Raw genomic sequence first — 22,518 nt, forward strand, 5'->3', positions numbered from 1 at the left:
GGAAACCAGGCAAGCGTCGGGCAGCCAACGATTCGGGCGCGAGTGGTCGGCTGAGGAGGAAAGCGGGGCCTCCCTGTTGGGGCCGGGCGCAGTAGCGACCCCACGGAACGGGGCTTTCGGGGCTTCCGGAATAAGCATGCACCCCGAGACCTCGGAGCCCGTGGTGGACGGGCCGGCGGAGCAGGGCTGCGCGCAGGAGCCGGGCGTGGAGGAGTCGGCGGGCGACCACGGGGACGCAGACCTGGGGGGCCGCAAGGAAGGTGCCGACTGCCGCCCCAGGGAGCCGAGGGGGGACGAGGGGCTGCCCCCAGCACCACACCTGACCTTCCCAGCCAGCGGGAACAACAGTAATAATAACAGGAGCGGCACACGCTTTTTAAAGGATGCGTGCCCAGCGTTCACCTCCTTTGAGCCTTACACCCTGCCCTCTGCGGTAGGCCCTCCTCCCCCAGTTCACAGAGATGAGGAAACGGACTTAAAGAGGTTTTGAAACTGGCTCCAAATGGATCACCCTCATTCGGTCAATGACAGAACAGACTCATGCTGCATAGTCCGACTCCGGAGCGCTAGCCCTTGCCCAACACCCCCTTCCCCCATCGGCCACCTGTTCCATGTTTTCAACGTATCTCTTTGTTGCTACCGCCGTGTAAGACCGAAGGCTCTCCCCTTCTAGACCGCAGGCTGTGTTGGGGCAGGATTTCCTGATCGAATTCAATGTCCAGCCCAGTGCCTGGTCCGTGGTCGAGAGTGAGTGAGGAGCTGGTGATGCTCTGGGGTCAGTGGGTGACTGCCTCCACAGAGTTTCCCAGAATGGGTTTAGAAGACAGCCTTCACCCTCTGCTCCCATTTCGCCGCTCCATTTCCTAAGGGAAATCTTTTAACGACGAGACAAACTACTTGATTTGTATTTCATTTTTTGGACGCAGTCAACAAACGTGTCTTGAGCACTGACCTGTCCAGGCAAGCCCTGTAGGAAAGAGCTGTAGGGAAGCCTTGTAGCCGTCTGGAAAGAGATAGGCTTTGGAGCTGCTCACGCTGGGTATGGGTTGCGGCTCTGCAACTAACTAGCTTTATGGCTGCCAGCCCAGGGTTTAAACCTCTCTTTGGGGGCGGTCTCCTCATCTGTAAGCAGGGATAATCATAATTAGGTTGCTGGGTTACTGGGGGCCATTAATCAACGCTAGCTCTTGTCATTCGTGCAACCAATCAATCATTATGTATATGGAGCACCTCTTCTTTATTCCACAAACACTTCTCTGGTGCCTCTCTTGGCTGGGCATTGTGTGCAGTGGGAAATAGAAGAGTGTAAGACACAGCCGTTCAGTGTGGTTCGAGAGACCACAGGAACACAGAGTGCAGTCGCCAGTGGCTCTTAAAGGTTAAGTGCATTTGAACTGGCCAATTTTGATTGACCGCTAAAAAAAACAAAAATTAAGTGCCTTTAAATGTGCTCATTCTCTTCTTACCAACGATATTTTCACCGTTTTTGTTTCTTTTCCTGTGGTTTTTCTTTCGAGAACTTTTACAAAAGAAGAGAGAACATCGTAACAAGCGCCCAGGCACCGTCACTAAGAATTGAAAATGATCAATACTTTATCATTTCGGCTTCAAGCCTTTTTTTGACTTAAAGAAGGCATTTCAGATAAAGTTGACGTTCCTTTTGGCCTCCTGCCCTCAGTTCATTCTCTGCTCCCCTTCTCCAGAATTTTGTATGAATTCAATCACCTCTGTCTCTGTAATATATCCTTAAACAGTGCAGAGCATTGGTTTGTATGTTTTAAACTTGTATGAATGTTATCCTGGGCTTATTACGAAACTTGCTTTTTCATTTCATACGCGTTTCTGAGAATTATCCGTATTTTTTTTAATGTGTGTCTATTTTTGAGAGAGAGAGAGAGAGGGAGACACAGAATCCGAAGCAGGCTCCAGGTTCTGAGCTGTCAGCACAGACCCCCACCCAGGGCTCGAACCCACAAACCGTAAGATCATGACCTGAGCCGAAGTCGGATACGTAACCGACTGAGTCACCCAGGCGCCCCAAGAATTGTCCATATTGATTGATGTAGCTCCAGTGACTTCATTTCCAAGGCAGACTAGTGATCCATTGTTTTATATAACCAGTCGCTATGGATGGATGTTTGCACTATTGACTCTTTGTTAAAAGTAACGCAGAAATGAATATCTTTGCACACGTGTCCTTGCACACCTGTACAAGAGCTTTCATAGAGGACGTGCCCGGAGGCAGACTTCCCGTGGTCCTTACCGATGCTTTACACACTGTCACCCACGTTCCATACTAAACACAGATACTAATCAAGCTGAAATTGGGCAAATTTTTTTTCTACCCTCCTTGACCTCTATGGAACCAGTCTCTCTTTTTTTTTTTTTAATAGCAATTGATGATCCTAAGGAAACACGTGTGGGTCCTTCCGACCTACGCTACCCAAGCGAGCAGAAACAGAGTGGCGATAGCGGGGCAGATGGTCACTTAGGACACCAGACAGATGACAAGGGAGACCACGGCCCCAGGTATGTGGGCATGCTGCTGCCAGTGCCAGCGCACATTTACTGAGGAAGGAAGATCGTGTGACCGCCCCTTTGTATCCATAGGGAAACTGAGGCTCGGGGAGGTTAAAGAGCTGGCCCCGGTGTCTGAGAATTGGTAGGGGAGTCAGGACGGCACTGCCTCTGTGGCACAACTAGCCACAATGTATTAAACTTTAATGCCAGACCTGGAGAGAGAGATACTGGCCGTTATTGATGACGCCGTCGAAAGTATTTTTATTAGAACCTACACGGCAATTTTCAAGATTGCTGAAAGTGATGATACGGGACGAGGCCCTGAAAAAGGCATACTGAAAAAGAACTTAAAAGAGTTACCAGGCAAAAAAAAAAAAATTAGTTATCAGGCATGTAGGATATTTTGGAATTTGGGGAAGAAGTTCTGGACTGTATTGCAAATTGAAATTTCAAATTGCTGACAAATTGCAACGAATTTCCTTTTCATGTTTCTCATGGAACAGAATGACTAAACGTTTTATACAGAAACTCTGCAAGCAACACCAACTTTACATTACCCCAGCATTGAACGACACGCTGTATTTACACTTTAAAGGTAAGGACCTGGGGGCGCCTGGGGGGCTCCGTCGGTTAAGTGCCTGACTTGGGCTCAGGTCATGATCTCACGGTTCATGGTTTTGAGCCCCTCACCGGGCTCTGGGCTCACAGCTCAGGGCCTGGACCCTGCTTTGGATTGTGTGTCCCCCTCTCTCTCTGCCCCTCCCCTGCTTGCTCTCTGTCTCTCTCTCAAAAATAAACATTAAAAAAAAAGTTTTAAGGTAAGGACCTGGCCAAGAAGTGTCACATCAGGCCGAAGTTATCAAAAGTGTCTTGCTGGGATCCTCTGGAGTTCTCAAAGTATATCAAGGTAGAAATTTCAGAGTTGAGTGGAGATTTACGGAAAAGCAGTATTTCTCCGAAAAGTCTTCCCTGACTGGAGTTTATAAAGGGGGCCACTGACCGTACCGATACAAGGGAAGCGTGTTGCGATCTTTGATTTATATTTTCTAAAGGACTTTACGTTTTTCAGACCAGCAGTCTGGTGGTGAACACTGGGCTTGGACGGGATATGTGTTGAAAGATGAGGGTTCTTGGCGGCCCCAGGCCCGAGCAGTAGGAACAGGGCGTCCCAGAGGGCTCAGGTTGGGTGCGCCGAATCACACGTAAACCTCAGCTGGTATCCGTGGACAGGGCGATTCCCAGCGGTGATGACGAGGAGGGTCATCTTCCACTTCCTCTGAACTCGGGGTGGCCAACCTGCTTCGTCGGTTTTCCGTGTGTTCCTTATTCAAGTCAGTAAACCTGGACTTAGAGTCTCTGTGCTCAGTGCTGGAGACACAGAGACACATATGGCCGAGGTGCCTTTGGTGTCCTGCGGGACGGGGTGGCCCCCGGGAGGTGCGCTGTGCCAGGAAGGCCCCCAAGGGCTCTTAAAGAAACACAGGGGCTCCTAGCTGGTCTCCTCACCTCCACGTTGCCCCCTCCAAAATTCTGCACCCAAGGTAGGAATCGCAGGGTATGGGATGATGTCGCAGGGCGGATCCCAAGGGGACCGATCTTTAAGAGGTTGGAAGAAGAGGACCCAACAGGTTGGACTTAGTGGGGAGAGTCAGAAGGTACAAGAGCTGGGAGGGAGGAGTCCCTGGACTCTCTGCTGCTGCCATGGACCAAATTGTCCCCAAACCTAGCGATGAAAACAAATTCAATGTCTGGTACCGTTTCTGAGGGCCGGGAATCTAGGAACAGCTTTGCTGGGTCGTTCTGGCTAATCAGCGATACTGCAATTTTTTAATCAAAACTTCCCCAGGGGGGCGCCTGGGTGGCTCAGTCGGTTAAGCGTCTGACTTCAGCTCAGGTCACGATCTCACGGTCCGTGAGTTCGAGCCCCGCGTCGGGCTCTGGGCTGATGATGGCCTAGAGCCTGGAGCCTGCTTCCGATTCTGTGTCTCCCTCTCTCTCTGACCCTCCCCCGTTCATGCTCTGTCTCTGTCTCAAAAATAAATAAACGTTAAAAAAAAAAATTAAAAAAAAAAGAAAATGTTTTCTAACCTTAAATTTGGCTCATAAAACTGAAACATGGAACAAAACAAAACCCACAGTTAGCACTCGCTTTCAGGCTTAGCCGGGTCCCCACGCTCATGGTACGGCTTCCCTTGGCTGTCTTCCCCTGCTTGGCCCTGCTTCTGGCTCATTTCGGGAAGGCCCCCCCCATCACCTCCACTCACTCCCGGCCATGAAGGGAAGGTGGTTGCTACAGGGCTCGGCCCCACCTTACCCGGACTGGCCGTCCCAGCGAACAGACCACCTCTCTCCAGTGGAGCCAGCAAAACCCCCCAGCTATCACAGTTGGCCTCGCTTGGCTGAGTGTGACTGGCCCCCAGTGAACTGCTAAGACTCTGTTTGGCCCCCCAGGAAGCCATGGGGCGGCCCCAGGAGAGGAATGCCCCTCAAGGAAGGTGGCCGTGGTGTTCCCAGCGGAAGGAGGTGTGGATGCTTGGCAGGGAGGCATACACAAGGGTGACCCCGAGCTCCTCTGACGCCCCCTTCCTTCTCACCAGGTTTCGATCGCATCGAGAACCTGGAAGAGTACACGGGGCTGCGTTGCCTCTGGCTGGAGTGCAACGGGATACAGAGAATCGAGAATCTGGAGGCCCAAACCGAATTGCGATGTCTCTTCCTGCAAGTGAACTTGCTTCATAAAATCGAGAACCTAGAGCCTCTGCAGAAGCTGGATGCCCTCAACCTGAGCAACAATTTCATCAAGACCATTGAAAACCTCTGTAAGATGCCCCACCCCCGCCCCCAGGGGCCTTTCTCTGTGCCACTGCGCCCACCCCTTTCCCCTGGGGGAGGTTCTGAAGGATTTGTATACCTCCGTCGCTTACTTCTGCCCGCCTCACCTTCCAGCCTGCCTGCCGGTCCTGAACACGCTCCAGATAGCCCACAATCACTTAGAGACCGTGGAAGACATTCAGCATCTAAAGGAGTGTTTGAAACTTTGCGTCCTCGACCTTTCCCACAATAAGCTGAGTGATCCCGAAATCCTGAGCGTCCTGGAGAGCATGCCTGACTTGGTAAAACGTGCACACGCTCAAAACTTGCGTTCTGTAGATACCGAATCTCTCTTCCCTCCTTTCCTCCGGGCTCTTCCTTCTCCCAGTCTGTCCTCTTGGTGTGTGGAGCTGGCGTAGCTTGAATGCCCAGCCTCCGGGCCATTTCACCCGCAAACGTTTCAGCGTGGGCCACTGGCAGACGAGGACTTCCTTTCTTGACTGCTCACAGTTACCCCCCACTGGCCCCTCTCACTCCTCCGCCAGAGAAGCCGGCCCCCCCCTTTCAGGACTTTGCCACATTCCGGATTTGGTTGATTGCACCCCCGTGGTGTCGTTTAGCATGTTCTGCTGGACCCGTGTTTCTTGTGAAATGCTGATGGGGCCGGAGGCGCTGTCCAGTGCTGCTCCAGGCTGCGGCACGTCGCGGGGCCTGTCATGTCTGGTTGTCTCTCTTGCGTGGAACTTGAAGACAGCCTGGTGGCCCCCCCCCCCCCGCGTGTCGTCAGCCTGCTGCAGCCAGTTGAGGCCCCCCACCCCCACCCCCGGCTGTGTAGCAGCCACTGGCGAACGCGGACACCGCCTCGGTGAGCCATTCCTTCAGGAGCCACGCGGTGGCCATTGTCCAGACCCCATGTGCCTGCCACGTTAGCTGGCGTACTTCTGCAACCGGGAACCCCCTCATGTAGTGGCTCCCCCATGCGTAGTTCGCACAGAAAAGGCCGGGATGAAGGTCTGGTTCGTTCTTTTTATTCATCGATTTTTGGTAGAGGGGGTCAAGAACCCAGCGACCACTAATGGTGACAATGAACGGCTTTTCTTTCCTGGTGTCATCATAAACTCGGGTTTATGTCTACAGTGTCTGATACGATTTAACCCTTGCTGTCACGTGTACCGAGGAAAGGAAAGTATGACAAGGAAATTTACAAGGAGAGCATTACAAGGGGCACCCAAAACCCCTGAGTTCACTGTTCACCGCTTAGGGCATGGATGTGTAAAGGCAAACCTGGGTCGCTTTAACGCATGGTAAGCAAATCACAGTTCAGGAACAATCTGAGCAGCTGGTCAAGAAGGGCTAGTTTAGGGGCGCCTGGGTGGCGCAGTCGGTTAAGCGTCCGACTTCAGCCAGGTCACGATCTCGCGGTCCGTGAGTTCGAGCCCCGCGTCGGGCTCTGGGCTGATGGCTCGGAGCCTGGAGCCTGTTTCCGATTCTGTGTCTCCCTCTCTCTCTGCCCCTCCCCTGTTCATGCTCTGTCTCTCTCTGTCCCCCAAAAAATAAATAAATAAACGTTGAAAAAAAAAAATGAAGGGCTAGTTTAGAACTGCCAGCACACGGCGATAATATGAAGCTGTCATATAATACTTGTTTTTTCTCGTTGCTTAACTGCCGTAACAAAGTACCACAGACTGGGCGGCTTAAGTGACAGAAATGCATTTTCTCATGATTCTGGGGGGTAGAAGGTCCAGGGTCAAGGTGTCGTTGGGGCTGGTTTCTCCTGAGGCCTCTCTCCGTGGCCTGTAGACAGACGGCTCACTGCGTCGTCACAAGGTCCTTCCCTCCGTGAGTGTCCGAATCCCCTCTTATCCCCGAGTCCCCGACACCTGTCAGACCGGACAAGGGCCCACCCCAATGACCTCATGTAATCTGAATCACCTCTTTAAAGGCCCTATCTCCAAATTTGGCCACATTCTGAGGATGCTGGGGTTAGAAATTGAACGCATGAATTTGGGGAAGGGGGGGGACACAGCTCAGTCCGTGACAAAAGCAGTCTGCTTTACATGACGTTGTGATCGCTTTCAAATCCTCCGCACGCAATGCAGCCCCTGAGTGCCTGCCCCTGGGTGTATTGTCCCCACCCCCACCCCAGCCCTGCAGCGCTGGCCCCTGAAGGCACCATGAGAATGGAGAAGGCGGTATGAGAATGATGTTTGGGGAATGCTACGTTAAATAGCGTATGGTCTATTTATTTTCACCAATAACACAAACCACTTTAGATCAGAAAACTCACGCCTTCAGGCAAACTAGTTTTTTTTTTTTTCAACGTTTGTTTATTTTTCGGACAGAGAGAGACAGAGCATGAACGGGGGAGGGGCAGAGAGCGAGGGAGACACAGAATCGGAAACAGGCTCCAGGCTCTGAGCCATCAGCCCAGAGCCCGACGTGGGGCTCGAACTCACGGACCGCGAGATCTTGACCTGGCTGAAGTCGGACGCTCAACCGACTGCGCCACTCAGGCGCCCCCAGGCAAACTAGTTTTAAATGGCGCTCCCGGATATCACCTTGGCTGCTCACTTCTCTGAGTTTCGCAGGCCGGGAAGGAGGAGACGGTGTGTAAAGACGGGGGGAGGCCACGCTGCTCCAACGACATCCAGCACCTTCCATCCTTTCCCTAAGTCAGTGCTTCCTGTCCGCCTGGCTGCGGTGTACGCTTTCTTAAAACGGGTGCTGGCTGGGGAAGAGGGAAAACGATCAATTAGACCGAGGTTAATGTCAGCAAAAGGGCTTCGCTGAGCAAAACAAGGCCCTCGCTGACGCGGAGAGGCCTCCGGATGTGCTTTCCGAGGCTGTTCTGGAAGGACGGTGAGATTCCAGATCTGGAGTTCAAGCGCAAGAAAGCGCTGCTCTATAATCATCAGCTCTGGGGACCGAAAAGTGAGGAGACCCCCTCCGGCTTCCCTGATAAAGTCGTGAGGAGATGGCGTGGGCACACGCGCTGTGTTTTGTTCTCTCGGAGCACCGCACGCGTGAGATATTTCAGTCACACCCCTGTTTTTGTAACTGCTTTGGTTCATGCTTACAGCGTGTACTGAATTTGATGGGAAACCCCGTTATCAAGCACGTCGCTAACTATCGAAGGACAGTCACCGTACGACTAAAACATCTAACCTATCTGGATGACAGACCAGTTTTCCCAAAGGACAGGTAAGGAGGGGGGGGGGGGAGCCTTTGGCTCACATTTTAATACAAAACTGTTGTGCACACTTCACAGTAAACTCGTACAGATTTCTGACTTGGGAGCATTTCCGCACACCGTTACACATTCTTAGGAAACAAGTTTGATGGCTGCGTAACTGTTTATAATGAGAAATTCCCTGTTTTCGAGCACTTATTCATAGATTGGCTTTTTCGTAATCCCCTGATGAGTATCCTTGCATTTTTCAACGTTTTTAATTTATTTTGGGACAGAGAGAGACAGAGCATGAACGGGGGAGGGGCAGAGAGAGAGGGAGACACAGAATCCGAAACAGGCTCCAGGCTCCGAGCCATCAGCCCAGAGCCCGACGCGGGGCTCGAACTCACGAACCGCGAGATCGTGACCTGAGCTGAAGTCGGACGCTTAACTGACTGCGCCACCCAGGCGCCCCTGGTTTGAGCCTTTTCAAAGGCGCTTGTGAGTATTTTCTAATTGTTTTTTAGCAAGTTTGCAAAGTTCATAACTTCAGCAGGCATAGCCGCGTGAAAGAAATCTTTGCCGGGTTAACGGGAGAGCGAAGACTGTATCTCATTTTATTTGGGGGTAACTGATGGGGTGGGGCGTCAGGCAGGGGCATCGTCTCCGCCCATCGCTTTCTCCCATGCTCCTTTTGGAGGCCCTTTCCTTCCTGGTTCCTAAGAGCTCTTCCTTTTATTAAGAATATTGAACCCAGGACTCCCGTATGTGTTGTCACTACCTTCATCTGTGTTTTTAATTTAAGTCCCTTTTGATTCTCAGAGTAAGCCCCCGGTAGTACGGGCTGCCGGTAATATGTTCTTGAACTCGCAAACTTAAATCCAACCAACAAATATTTCTGATAGAAGTGAGAGCCTCCTCTCCAACCAGGCGAGAAAACAAAACCGCCTGCTTCTGGGCAGTCTGAGTTCTGTCCGCTCGGAGGGGCTCGCTAATGTCCCCGGCCTCACATTCCTCTCCTGGAAGGTGGCGACAATGTGACCGCAGCGTCCTTGTTCCACGTGGGGTTTGAGCAGAGCTGGGCTCAGAGGAGAGAGCGGGAGCCCCACCCGGGGCGGGGCTGACCCCGCAGGGAAGGGTGAACAGGGGTGGGAGCCGGACCCCTGGCGGTGAGACCCCACGCTCTGGCTCAGGGCCCCGAGTCCCCTGGGTCTTAGTTCTAACCGCGCCCACCCCTGGCTGATGGAGCGAGCCACCGGCTGTTCTCCGTGCCCCGGAAGCACTTCACTGGTGTTGCAGGTGTCTACTCACGCGTCACCTCGTTAAGCCCTCCTGACCCCACCCCTCATCTCGGAAGCACCTTTTCCACCTGGGGTCTCTTTAACCGGATTTCTTTTCTGTGGACACATCAGCCTCTGGCATACTTGTTTCCTTCTTTAGGGTCTGTCTTTCCCCATAAAAGGGCAGTTCTAACAGAGCGAGTATCGTCACCTCTTGGGTCACCTGCTGCCGTATCCCCAGCCCCTAGAACAATTCACCCATTCAAGGTGTACAAGTCAGTGCTTTCTAGTGTATTCAGGGTTGTGCGCCCACCCCCACACCCATTCTAGAATATTTTTGTCGCCCCAGGAAAGTAACCCTTACTCATTAGCTGATATCCCTCATTCTCTATCTCTGTGGGTTCTTTCTTTTCTGGATGTTTCATATAAATGGCATCACACCACGTGTGGTCTTTCGTGATCGGCTGAGCAAAACCGTTTCAAGGCTCGTCCACACAGCAGTATGTATCAGTAATCCGTTCCAAAACAACGTCACAAAATAATATTCCATTTGGAAATGCCCCATTGTATTTATCCATCCGTTGATGGACTTTTGGGTTGTTTCCACTTTGGGGCTATCGTGAAGGGTGCTGCTACCAATGTTCGTGTGTGGGTGTTTGTGTGGACATCTCTTTTTATCTCAGTTGAAGGGATACTTAGGAGCATCACCCTGGCTTGTATGGGAAGAGTATGTTTTTTTTTTTAATTTTTTTTAACATTTATTCATCTTTGAGGGACAAAGAGCACAAGCAGGGGAGGGGCAGAGAGAGAGAGAGAGAGGGAGACACAGAATCCAAAGCAGGCTCCAGGCTCCGAGCCGTCAGCACAGAGCCCGACGCGGAGCTCGAACCCACAAACTGTGAGATCATGACCTGAGCTGAAGTCAGATGCTTAATGGACTGAGCCCCCCCAGGCATCCCTGGGAAGATTACGTTTAGCCTTGAGGTTGCCTGGCTCCCTTCCAGAGCAGGAGCACCGCGACGAGCGACTCCCTGCTTGGCGTCCTCGCCAGCATCTGGTGTCAGCGTTTGGGAGTTTCAGTCCTTCCAGTCGGTGTGATGTGGGATCTCATCGATGTAATTTGCAATTCCCTAATGTCATAGGATGCTGAGCTTTTTTGCCATCTGCCTATCTTCTTCGGTGACGTGTCTAGGTCATTTGCCTGTTTTATTTTTGTGTGTTTTTTTTTATTTTTTTTAATGTTTTTATTTATTTTTGAGACAGAGAGAGACAGAGCATGAGCAGGGGAGGGGAAGAGAGAGAGGGAGACACAGAATCCGAAGCAGGCTCCAGGCTCTGAGCTGTTAGCACAGAGCCCGACACGGGGCTCGAACACACAGACTGTGAGATCACGACCTGAGCCGAAGTCGGACGCTCAACCGATTGAGCCACCCAGGCGCCCCTGTGTGGTTTGTTTTTTTTTTTTTGAGTTGTCATAGTTGTTTGTTCGAGACAGAAGCCACCTCCCAGTTATCTTTCTTGTAAATATTTTCTCCCCATCTGTGGCTTCTGATTTCATTAACAAAATACCTTTTTCTATTTTTAAATTATGTTGTCTGTGTCGAGTTGTAGAAGTTCTTTATGTATTCTATTTAAACATCCTTCAGCAGGCCTATGATTTGCAAATACTCTCCCACATTCTGTGGGTTGTCTTTTTACTTCATTTATGGTATTCTTTGTGTTACAAACATTTCTAATATCGATGGAGTCCGAGTTCTCTGTTTTTCTTTTGTTGCTGCTGCTTTTGGCATCACATCGGGAGGGTTTTGCAAACCATCAAAGGCATAGGTGTGCGCGTGTTATCTGGAATCCTTGTGGCCACATGTCCCATGTGCCTTCAGTTTGATTTGAGGGAAATGAGCAAGTTTGGTCGGACAGTGTATGTTTTGAATTGACTTTTAACCTGTGAAAATTCAAACCTTCCCAGTTTCTGGTGTTTTTGTTTGTCCTCATCGACAGAGCTTGTGCCGAGGCCTGGGCCAGGGGCGGGCTCGCAGCTGAGAAAGAAGAGAGAGAGCAGTGGGAGAGCAGAGAGCGGAAGAAGATCACGGACAGCATTGAAGCCCTAGCGATGATTAAGCGGCGGGCAGAGGAGAGAAAACTTCAGAAAGCCAGCCAGGAGGAAGGTACGCTCGGGGCTCCGTTTAGACTAGAAATCTGGGCTGGCGAACTTGGTCTTTCAACTCTGGGATTTTTTTTTTAATGTTTATTTATTGAGAGAGAGAGAGACCTGGGCTGGCAAACCTGGTCTTTTAACTCTGTTTTTTTTTTTTTTTAATGTTTATTTATTGAGAGAGAGAGAGATCTGGGCTGGCGAACTTGGTCTTTCAACTCTGGGATTTTTTTTATGTTTATTTATTGAGAGAGAGAGAGAGAGAGAGAGAGAGAGAGAGGGAGAGAGATCTGGGCTGGCGAACTTGGTCTTTCAACTCTGGGTTTTTTTTTTTAAATGTTTATTTATTGAGAGAGAGAGAGATCTGGGCTGGCGAACTTGGTCTTTCAAGTCTGTGATTTTTTTTTAATGTTTATTTATTGAGAGAGAGAGTGTGTGTGAGAAGGGTGAGGGGCAGAGAGAGGGAGACAGAGAATCCCAAGCAGGCTCCATGCTGTCAGTGCAGAGCCCATTGTAGGGCTTGAACTCATCAACTGTGAGATGGTGACGTGAGCTGAAATCAAGAGCCAAATGCTTAATTGACTGAGCCCCCCAGGCGCCCCCGGGATTGATTTATTTTTGACCATTCATTCACACCTCTCTGGTCCATGTGCATGTGGCCTCACCCACCTGCCCCCAGCTCTTCCCAGTGGTGAAAGCACAGTTGTGTTAAAATAGCCTAGTTTTCCAAAATAAATGATGCATTGGTTTTCTATGACTGCCATAACAAATAACCATAAATGTAGGGGCTGAAAACCACACACTTATGATCACAGTTTTGTACGTCAGAAGTCTGACACGGTCTCATGGGACTAAAATCAAGATGTGGGCCGGGCTGCGGGCTTTCTGGAGGCTCCCAAGGAGAATCTATTCTTTTGTCTTTTCCGGCTTCTAGAGGTACCCACATCCCTTGGCCTGCGGCCCCTCCTCCATCTTCCTCTGCGAGACCTTCAACTCTCTCTCCAGCTCTGACTTCCCTGTCCCCCCTCTCTTAGGGATCCATGTGGTGATATCGAGCCCACCTGGATCATCTAGGATCATCGCCCCATTGTCATTGATCTCCTCGGCAGAGTCCCTTTTACCACACGAGGTCACATACTCACACGTTCTAGGATTAGGATGTGGACGCCTTTGTGGGGCCATTACTCCATCTACCACAAATGAACACCGAATTCATATCAAAGCAACATGGAGTTGTATGGATTTCACGCACCCCACGTGTAGGGCCGCTGACAGCAGTAACATCAGCCGGCATCTGTACGCCGGGCTTAGTCAGTGCCTTTATCCCGTACCTCAGTCAGACAGATACTAAGGTTGTCAATTACTACTCTATTGCCCCTTGAAATCCACCATTTCACTGCACACAGATCGTCCTCTGCCCATCTGTGGGGAGGGGGCGTCAATAGGTGTCTGCACACCAACGCCAGGCACGGGCACACGTGCTTACACGGTGCGCACGCAGACATGGTCACAGATCCCAGCAGGGACAGCGCGCGGTCCCGCCCCTCCGCGCAGCCTGCAGCGGCCCTGGCGAGGTGAAGAGGGGTGCCGGGCACCTCTGTTTAGACTTAAGTTGTAAATTAGGAAACCCTACAAGGTTAGCTAGGTTGGGTGACATCCTGGCAAAAGGGCCTTGAAGACCAGCCTGGACGTGGCAGGGGACAGGAGGTGGTGGGCTAGGCAGCAGACAGCTGTCATGGAAGCGATGCTAGGGTCATGAGCTTGGTGGCTCCGGGGGGGGGGGGGGGGGGCAGGGGGCATGGCAAAAGGTCCAGGCAGGGAGGTGCAGCCCCGGGCGGGAGACAGGCCTTCTGTGCAAACCACCGTGGAAAAATACGGAGGCCCTTGACCGTTTTTGTTTTTTTTTTTTTTTAATGGAGATGAAATTCACATAACGTAAAATGAATCATTCTGAGGTGGAATTTAGCACAATCACAGCGTTGTGCAACCCGCATCTGCGTCTAGTTTCAGAACATCGTCATCACCCCGGAACCAGAGCCTGTACCCGTGAGCCGGGACTCCCCTCTCCGTCCTCCCCCAGCCCCCGACAACCGCCCATGTTTCTGGATGCTTCATATATGTGGAAGTCTCTGCAAGATGCGACCTGTTGCCTCTGGCTTCTGTCGCCGGGCATGATGTTTCCGCGGTTCCTCCCGGTGGGAGGGAGCACAATCCGTACCGTATTCCTTCTCATGTCCCACCTTGACAACACAGTTCTGGGAGCCGGGAATGAAGCACGTTTTCTCTGTGCACAGATCGTGTTCCCTCTGGTTCGCTCGGACCAGAGCTGACAGTCTCGGTGCCTGTATGAAACTTGTTCAGCCCTCGAAAGCTACTCGAAAGCTACTACTCCTGGCCTGTCAGGACCAGAGCAGGCCTGGGAAAGGTTCTTGGCCCCAAAGACCCTGTGGCCTATTCTAGGATCTCAGAATCTGTCTCCTCGCCTTGACCTCTCTCACCCGATTTCGAGATTCTGTCCACTCCCAGGTGGATGTAAACGACCCCCTCGCTGCCTCCCTAATGTACTGGCCCAAATCCGGGACTCAGAGTCGCCTGCCCACACCTGATGCCCCCGCCAGGATTTGGTCCTGGGTCTGTGCTGGCCCAAGCCCGACACTAGCCTGCAGGATCCTAGGGACAGTCATCAAGGCACCTTCATAAATAAAAACCCCCTTCCTCATCTTGTGCCCAGCAGAGGGGCTGGAGTCCCCACGGGGGGTTTTAAATGACATTTGCTGTGTTTTACCCAATTACCACCACACGTGGAAAACAGAAAAGTGGGGCCCGTGGGTGGCTCGGTCGGTTGAGCATCTGCCTCTTGATCTCGGCCCAGGTCACGATCTCACAGTTGGTGGGATGGAAGCCCGGGTCAAGCTCTGTCTGCCAGTGCGGAGCCTGCTTGGGATGCTCTCTCCCTCTGTGCCCCTCCCCAACTTGCGTACACACACACTCTCTCTCTCTCTCTCTCTCAAAATAAATAAGCTTAAAAAAAAAAAAAAAGAAAACAGAAAAGCAGCGCTCATAACAAGTGCGGGAAGAACCACCCAGTATTCCGTAGAAGGACCTCGTGGCTCTGCCCCATGCATGGAACCCGTGTGGGCTCCTATAGAACAACGGCACGATTCTATTGCTTTCTGCCTCTTGTGGGAAATTAGCATAATATGTGTTCCACGAGGTAGGCATCCTCCTATAGTATTTTGTCCTTTTCCAAACTTTTTATTTGGGTAGTTCTCAAATTTTCAGGAAAGCTTAAAGAATAGGGAAACAAACAGCTGTGTCCGTTTAGACCGGATGGTGTCCGACGTTCACACACGCACACGCCCACGCAGAGAGAGTCCTGTTGTGCTGAGCCATCTGGACGTAGAGCACCCCACAGTCCGGAAACCCAAATGCTCCCGTTGTCTTCAAGGCCTTGTCCCGTTCCACCAGACGGTGCGCCGAGTGGCCCCTCTGGGGACCCTTAGCTCCGCTGATTTCGCTTTCGTGGACACCATTGCCGTGTCCCCGACGGTCCCCTGAGCTCACGCCCCGTTCACAGTTCGCTGCGTGTCCCCGAGAGACGTCTAGACCATCTCGTCCCCCCAGGAGGTCTCCTGTTCACCCGCGGACTTCTCTTGCTCAGGGAAGGAGCCGGTGCCAGACGAGGAGGACAACGTGGATGCCACCGAGGAAGGGAAGGAAGAGCCTGGTGGGGAGGGGGGGCGGCGGCAGCAAATGGAGCTGTTTGTCAGGGAAAGCTTCAAGGCCAAGGATGAGCTATTCCCGGAAAAGTCGGGTCTCGTGGGGGAGCTGCCCGTGGACGTCACCGGAGCCACTGAAGGCCAGGGGCCAGGGGGGGCACCCCTGGAGGAGACCCGGAAGCCGGCCGCCCCCGGAGCCGCCTGCGGAGGTAAGGAGCGGAGAGCCCCACGCGTGCGCCCTCGGGGACCCATGCGTCCCCGGGACCATGGCCTCTGAGCCACGCGCCTGTGGGGCCCGGGCTACTTTCCACTCCTCCGATTCTGTGTCTCTAGGATGAAGTATACATGTCTCATTTTCTAGAGCAGCGCTGCCCATGGGAACATAATGGGGCCATAACTGCATCTTCTGGTAAACAAGGTCAAAAGACACGGGGGAAACACGAAAGGTGTATTTTACTGAATCCGTTATATCTAAAAGATAATCATTTGGGGCACCTGGGTGGCTCAGTCAGTTAGGCGTCCAATGTCGACTCATGTCATGATCACGCTGTTCACGAGTTCAAGCCCCGCGTCCAACTCCGTGCTGACAGCTCAGAGCCTGGAGCCTGGTTCGGATTCTGTGTCTCCCTCTCTCTCTGCCCCTACCCTGCTTGTGCATGCTCTCTCTCTCTCTTAAATTTTTAAATGTGAAATTCTTAAATTTCCCTCTCTTAAAATTTTTTTTAAAAAATTAAAAAAAAATAATCACGCAGATCTGGGCACAGCAGGCCGCCTGGCAGGTTCCGGCCGCGTTCCTTGGGTCCTGCTTAACTAGCAGATAAACCCAGGACTCAACCGCGACACTGCCCTATGGCTGTGGCATTGGTGAAGGGAGCCAGACCTGGAAAATGCCCCGTCTATAGGGCCTTGAGAGACGGGGAACATTTTGTTCCCCTGAGCAGCCTTGGGGGTCTGGTCGGGGAGTTGAACTGGTCTGATCAGAACACAGGGATCCCAGAAGGAAGGTCCCCAGGGTCTGGGAGAGACCGAGGAGTAACCCTGTCCCCAGACCATCGAGGATACAGCCAGAGGGGCAGGGCCACACCCCTGAGTGCCAGGCAGGGGTGAATCCTTTTCCGGCTAAAGGATTTGAACAGAGCAGACCAGCCTCGACGACTCACCCAGCTGAGGCCTACCCTGCTCCCCGCCCCCCGATACTGCCCCACCATCCACGGGGATTTAGAGCCACGTCCTCGTCTTCGGTAACGTCGGAAAAAACCCGTCTCGCAGCCTCGCCTTTGACACGCCGTTCCTGCTGCGCCTGAGACCCAAGAATTTCCCAGGGATGAGTTACATCTGAAGGGCCTCGGTCAGGGAAAGAAAACGTCCTCTGGTGCTCGGCTCGCCCCTCTTCAGACGCCGGTCACCGCTCTTCAGACTTTGCCACGAGGCTGGAATGCTTCTCCAAGAAGCAGGACTTGTTCCGAATAACTTCTTCCTTGGGAAACACCCGGGCTGCTTTGTATGCCCACGACCTGGCTTTGCCGGACAGCGGCTGTCAACCCCAGGGCCTGGTCATCTTCGTTCCCTCGAAGAGAAGGTCTACCAGAAGGGTTTTTCCCCAGGATTCCCACAGGTGGACATATGACAGGCCTTGTTATTTAAAAGGCACAACACAGGCGTGACCACACGGGGAAGCTGACCCTCCGGGCCGCTGAGGGCCACGGCCTTTGCTTTCTGTGCCCCCTGCACTTCCTGAGAGGGGAGCTGGGCTGGCAGAGCGCGGAGATCCTCCTCCCACTTTGAGTCAAACGACTCAGCCCCGGGAAAGGCAAATCTAAACAGAAAAACCTTATGCTTAGAAAACTGCTTTTCCGTTCACCTTTCCTACGTTAGGCAGTCTTGCCTCGTAACCGAAGGACGGAGGGAACCAAGAGACAACCACGTGGCCAGCCCTGCTGAATTTCCCGTGCAGATTCTGAGGTCCGGGCATGGTCGCCTGAGTCACTGCCCCAGCCCCACCGGAAGTCTGTGTCTCGGGGCAGAGGGAGCCGCTAGGAGAGCGGAGGGCACAGCACCCACCGTCACCGCCACCGTGGAAATGCGGCACCTTCCGCCTCGAATTACACTCTCCCTGGAGGAGTCCACTGCGTCCCGGCGGTCACGAAAACGGTCTGAGAATGACCCGTGTTTCCCTGAGACACACCGCGTGCAGGCAAAGCGGTGCTGTTTCTGCAGACACCCTGCGATCAAAGCCACGTCCGACCCTTCCGTCAGCAAACCCCAAAACCTCTCTGAGCCTGTCTCAGCCCCTGTGAAATGAAAACGGTCTGCCACGGTGCAGAAGCGATGCGCCCAATAGTTGTTCATTTCTTCCCGGCCCCGCCTTTTCCCGGAACGATGCCCAAGCAGATCGTTCCTTAGGAAACAAAAGGACCCTGGCCCTGCCTTGACTACGACCACAGTGCCATGAACAGGACAAGGGGTGTGGGAGGAAGGGCCGGCCGGGTGGGGAGGCAGACCACGGCAGTAATTACAAGTACGGAGGAGCTTGCGGCTCTCCTCCGAGGAGCCACAGGGATGGCCACATGGAGACCGTGACCGCCGGGCCTAGTGAGTGAAGGCCCAGAGGGCCAGCCCGGGGCCATCCACAGAGGCCGCCACAGAAACCCTCTGCCCGCCTCCTCGTCTCATGCTAAATCGGTGTCCAATGTGGCTCTGAGCCAAACTGGACCTAAGTGTGACAAGAAAAGTTGAGCTGCTGCTGTCTACTTCCTGCAGCCATGAGACTCAAGAGCAAGCAGAGGACGGGACCACGGAAGGGCCTGGGGGCCACGGATAGGGCCTGGGGGACCACGGATAGGGCCTGGGGGCCACGGATAGGGCCTGGGGGCCACGGATAGGGCCTGGGGGACCACGGATAGGGCCTGGGGACCACGGATAGGGCCTGGGGGCCACGGATAGGGCCTGGGGGCCACGGATAGGGCCTGGAGGCCACGGATAGGGCCTGGGGGACATGGATAGGGCCTGGGGGACCACGGATAGGGCCTGGGGGCCACGGATAGGGCCTGGGGGACATGGATAGGGCCTGGGGGACCACGGATAGGGCCTGGGGGCCACGGATAGGGCCTGGGGGACATGGATAGGGCCTGGGGGACCACGGATAGGGCCTGGGGGCCATGGATAGGGCCTAGGGGACCTGGGAGAGTAGGAGCCTCGAGGAGGAAGAGGAACCCATTCCCACTCCACGGTCCCGGCAACCCCACGTTATCAGCGGGCACCTGACACTCGTGCCGTGACCGGGGACAGGCGGTCCCAGTGGGTGGTGGGCTCAGCCCCTCCCGGGCAGGGCCGGGACCCTGGACTCTCGAGCTTGCCTCCCCCGCGTCTCCCCCGTCGGCCTTTATCTCCTTGATAAATCTCTGGCCCCAACAGGGCCTCCTCCCAGGCGCCTGCGCATTCCGCGCCGCTCACCGGCTGGTACGGTTATCTTGCCGGAGTCGCTGCCGAGTTCCAGCAAGAGGGCGGCTTTTTCCTCTCCCCTCTGCTTTAGACAGAGCCCTGTCCTCGTCTGGGGGTTCTCGCGGCTTCCGTCCCAGGGGCCGGCCTCCCCCTCTTCTTGGGCTTGTCAGCCCGACCACCGCGCGTCCAACTAGCCCCAAGGTTAATAACTCTGTGCTTGTTCTTAGACTCGCCCCCCCAGACTGCGGCCACCGAGGGTGCGTTAGGCACGGGACTTGATGGAGAGGAAGACTCGGGAATCACCAAATCGGAGGCAAAAGAGAAGCTCTTCATCGATGTACGTAACGAGCTGCATCTGGAGAGAAGTGTCCTCTTGACCGTTGCTATTAGATCGCATCCAAACCTTCAAAACCCTCACGCCCCAAAGCGCACTCTGCGGCCAACAGGCCTGACATTCCTTCCCAAGCTGGCTAGGATTCACTCCGGACCTCGTGACCAGACCCGCCTTCTAACACGACCTCCCCGGGGGGTTCGTACACGGGCACGGTCGAGATTGAGCCGGGCTGGCCCAGAGGTTTCCCCGGGAGGTACACTGCAAAGCGATCCCGTCCCGCTAGCCTCACGCAGAATTGTGGAGAACGTGACATTTATCACGGGAGCCTCTACTCCTCCGAGGACGGCTGTCCAGCCAGCGGCGAATGCCATCGTCCTGGCCCGTGGCCGCTCCGGCTTCCTGACCGAGGGCCCGTTTGGCCTTGAGGACACCCCTTCTCCCAGACGTTCCGTTTGGGGACCGGTCGTAAATGCTCTGGCCCGCAGGAACGGGAAGCGTGGGAATTCACACATTTTGTCACAATCCCTAGGAAGTGTGTTTGGGGGGCGGGGAGGGGGGGCAGGGGTGGGAGGCATTTCTCACCCCTCTATTTCCATGCCCACCAGACAGCCTCTCTGGGCACGAGTGGGCCCCTTTAGCTTAAACCCATGCGCACAGCTACACCTGCCCCTGCCTCCTTCCTGGCAAACCTCACAACTGCGCGCGACTCGGTAAGAGTTAAACGGCGCGGTCGGCGTCCAGAGTGGGTCTCTGGTTTCCTGAGCCTATGGATGCTGAGGAACAAAACAGGATTAATTGGAGAACCAGCTGCTGGCTAATACTTCTGGTTCTTACTCTGCCTGGCGCCGGTCTCAAAGGCGTGTGTATTGACTGGTTGAACCTTGCAAAACTCTGCGAGGTGGTAGGTGCCATTATCATCCCCACCGTACAGAGGAAGGGAGTGAGAAACCGGTACACTCGTGGTGCACTGGGTTCGGGCCCCGTCACTTTCCCCAGACGAAGGGGCCGTGTCTCTAAAGCCACAGGGAAGCGGGGCAAGAGGGAGCCATTCCCGCAGACCTCGGTCACCGTCATTGCTGCGGTCTGGGTTCCCGACGCGCGTGTGAGAGCGTGCACGGTGGCCCGTCGGGTCCTTCCTCATTTCTCCCGCGCACGGTGCTGGCGCACGACCTGGGCCCACGGGCCGTGCGCACGCCCCTGCCGCGCCTGTGTGCGCGTCGCCTGGTGACGGGGACTCTCTGCTCTTCTAGGACCTGCCCGACTTGGAGGACGAGGACGCCGGCGAGCCTCTGGACGGCCAGGACGAGGTCATCAGCCCCGCCTTCCCGCACGAACCTCGTGTCACATCACCCCAGTCTTGTCACTTAGGGGGCACGGCCCCTTGGCACGAGTCAGGCGCTCCTGTGCCACGGCACCGCACCCTCGGCCGTCCCTCACCCAAGGAAGGGCGGCTGCCACCGTCGCCTGCTTCTGTGAGGTCCTCCCGAGGGCACATTGTGTCACGACGTCCAGTACCTGCTTCTCGTACATAATTACCTGACCACGCGTCTCTGTCCTTCTCGGGTACCGTACGCTCGCTTTCGGGACGTCCGTCCTATAGCGACACTCCGACGGGGAAGGCGAGCGTCCAGGGCAGGATGGGTTCCCCCAGGTGGACCGGAGCCGCCTCCCTCCGGCATCACCGGGGCCCGAGAGAGAGGAAAGCGTGAGACACCGTCTCCGTCCGGGAGCTCATCACGGAGGAAGGAAACACACACGAGACCACAGTCCCCGTGGGGGCCTCGTCCCCAGGGGGCCGCATCGGGTGGAGCGTATGGCAGCCCGAGGCCGAGGCTCAGAGCGGAGCCCACCTGGAGCCCCGGGAGGGCTGGCGTGGCAGGCACAGGGCGGGCGAGGTGAGCGTGGCCGCACAGCGACAGAAGGTGCAGAGGACCGCGGCCCTGCCGGGGAGCTCGGCTCCGCCCCGGGGGCTCCAGACAGCTGGCCGAGGGCATCCGTCCTGACGCCCGACTGCCCGAGGGCACGGTGCTGGGCTCCCGCACGCCTTTCTTGTGCGTGACGACAGTATTTTATGACCAGTGAGAGGGCAGAATCAGCGCCGGGCATTTGACCGTGACCATCGTGAAAGCAGAAACGTTCACGCGCCTTTTCTCTCTCGACAGGTGTGCGCTCCAAAGGTTACAGCCATCTCGAGCTCGAGTGACGACAGTGACCCTGAGCTGGACTACTCCTCACTCCCAGAGCTGGAAAACATCCCAGATACCCTTTCAAACATATTCGCAATCCCCAAGGACACCTCGAGGAAGGCTGAGACGCCCTTTACAGGCATACTGAAAGCGGCAACAGCAAAGAGGGTCTTGGAAACCCCAGGTCTTAGGGACGCTAAGTCCCCACGCCCACTGATTCAAGAGCTCCACGACGAGGGACCTTCAGGCCAACCACAGATGCCTCCAACCTGCCGAAGGGACACCGCACTGCCCCCTTCCAGTGAGGACGGGGACAGCGGCCTACTCTTAGCCTCTCCCCCAGGTAACGCCACCCTACGAGGCTCGGATGGTGGGGACACGACCCGCTTACCCCAGATCCAGGGGGGGCGGCCGGCAGGCTGGAGAGGACCGATCACAACAGACCACGGAGACCACTGTAGATCATGTCCGAGTATGGCTCTGACGTTGCTACTCACTGGCCTGGGCGGACGGCCACAGAGCCGACACGCTCCTGGGTGGGCAAGCAGGCGTCTCTGGGGCTGCTTAAGACCACACAGGTCTCCGGGGGCCTGGGGAGCCTGTGTCGTTCCCCGCCCCCCGACCCCCGCCCGATCCTCGGCCTCTCCAGACCCAGGCTTCCGAGGGAGGGCGGGGTCTGGGGACACCAGAGCTGGGAGCTTGGGACAAAATGAGGGTGACCCCTGGCCGGAGAGTGGCGTCCTCCACGTGGACGAGTGGCACAGTGCTGGCAGGGAAGGGAGGTTCGGCAGGCAGGGGGCGGCCGGCTGGGCGGGGCACGTGAAGTCACAGACCAACACATCAGCCTGGCCTGGCGCCGGGGGCCCACACATGTGGCCGGGGAAACGCATGTTTGGGGAAGTGGGT

The 22,518-nt window shown here is 54.8% G+C and overlaps 1 protein-coding gene across 4 annotated transcripts in view; it reads left to right on the forward strand.

Annotated features, from left to right (window-relative positions):
• DNAAF1 (dynein axonemal assembly factor 1) overlaps positions 1-22,518 on the forward strand; it is a 23,937-nt gene continuing 1,419 nt past the window's right edge. For 2 of the 4 annotated variants that reach the window (XM_019820139.3, XM_011290301.4), the window contains exons 1-11: positions 1-260; positions 2,394-2,529; positions 3,024-3,115; positions 5,118-5,339; positions 5,467-5,633; positions 8,411-8,532; positions 11,779-11,945; positions 15,594-15,860; positions 19,320-19,429; positions 20,677-20,733; positions 21,589-21,955. In XM_019820139.3, the coding sequence (XP_019675698.2) occupies positions 137-260; positions 2,394-2,529; positions 3,024-3,115; positions 5,118-5,339; positions 5,467-5,633; positions 8,411-8,532; positions 11,779-11,945; positions 15,594-15,860; positions 19,320-19,429; positions 20,677-20,733; positions 21,589-21,955 (1,831 nt within the window). In that variant the 5' untranslated portion in view covers positions 1-136. The remainder of the gene's footprint in view (positions 261-2,393; positions 2,530-3,023; positions 3,116-5,117; positions 5,340-5,466; positions 5,634-8,410; positions 8,533-11,778; positions 11,946-15,593; positions 15,861-19,319; positions 19,430-20,676; positions 20,734-21,588; positions 21,956-22,518) is intronic. The other 2 variants (XM_045045528.1, XM_019820140.3) reach the window with 2 other exon arrangements.

Source organism: Felis catus, chromosome E2 (assembly GCF_018350175.1).
Source record: "Felis catus isolate Fca126 chromosome E2, F.catus_Fca126_mat1.0, whole genome shotgun sequence".
Classification (NCBI taxonomy): domain Eukaryota; kingdom Metazoa; phylum Chordata; class Mammalia; order Carnivora; family Felidae; genus Felis; species Felis catus.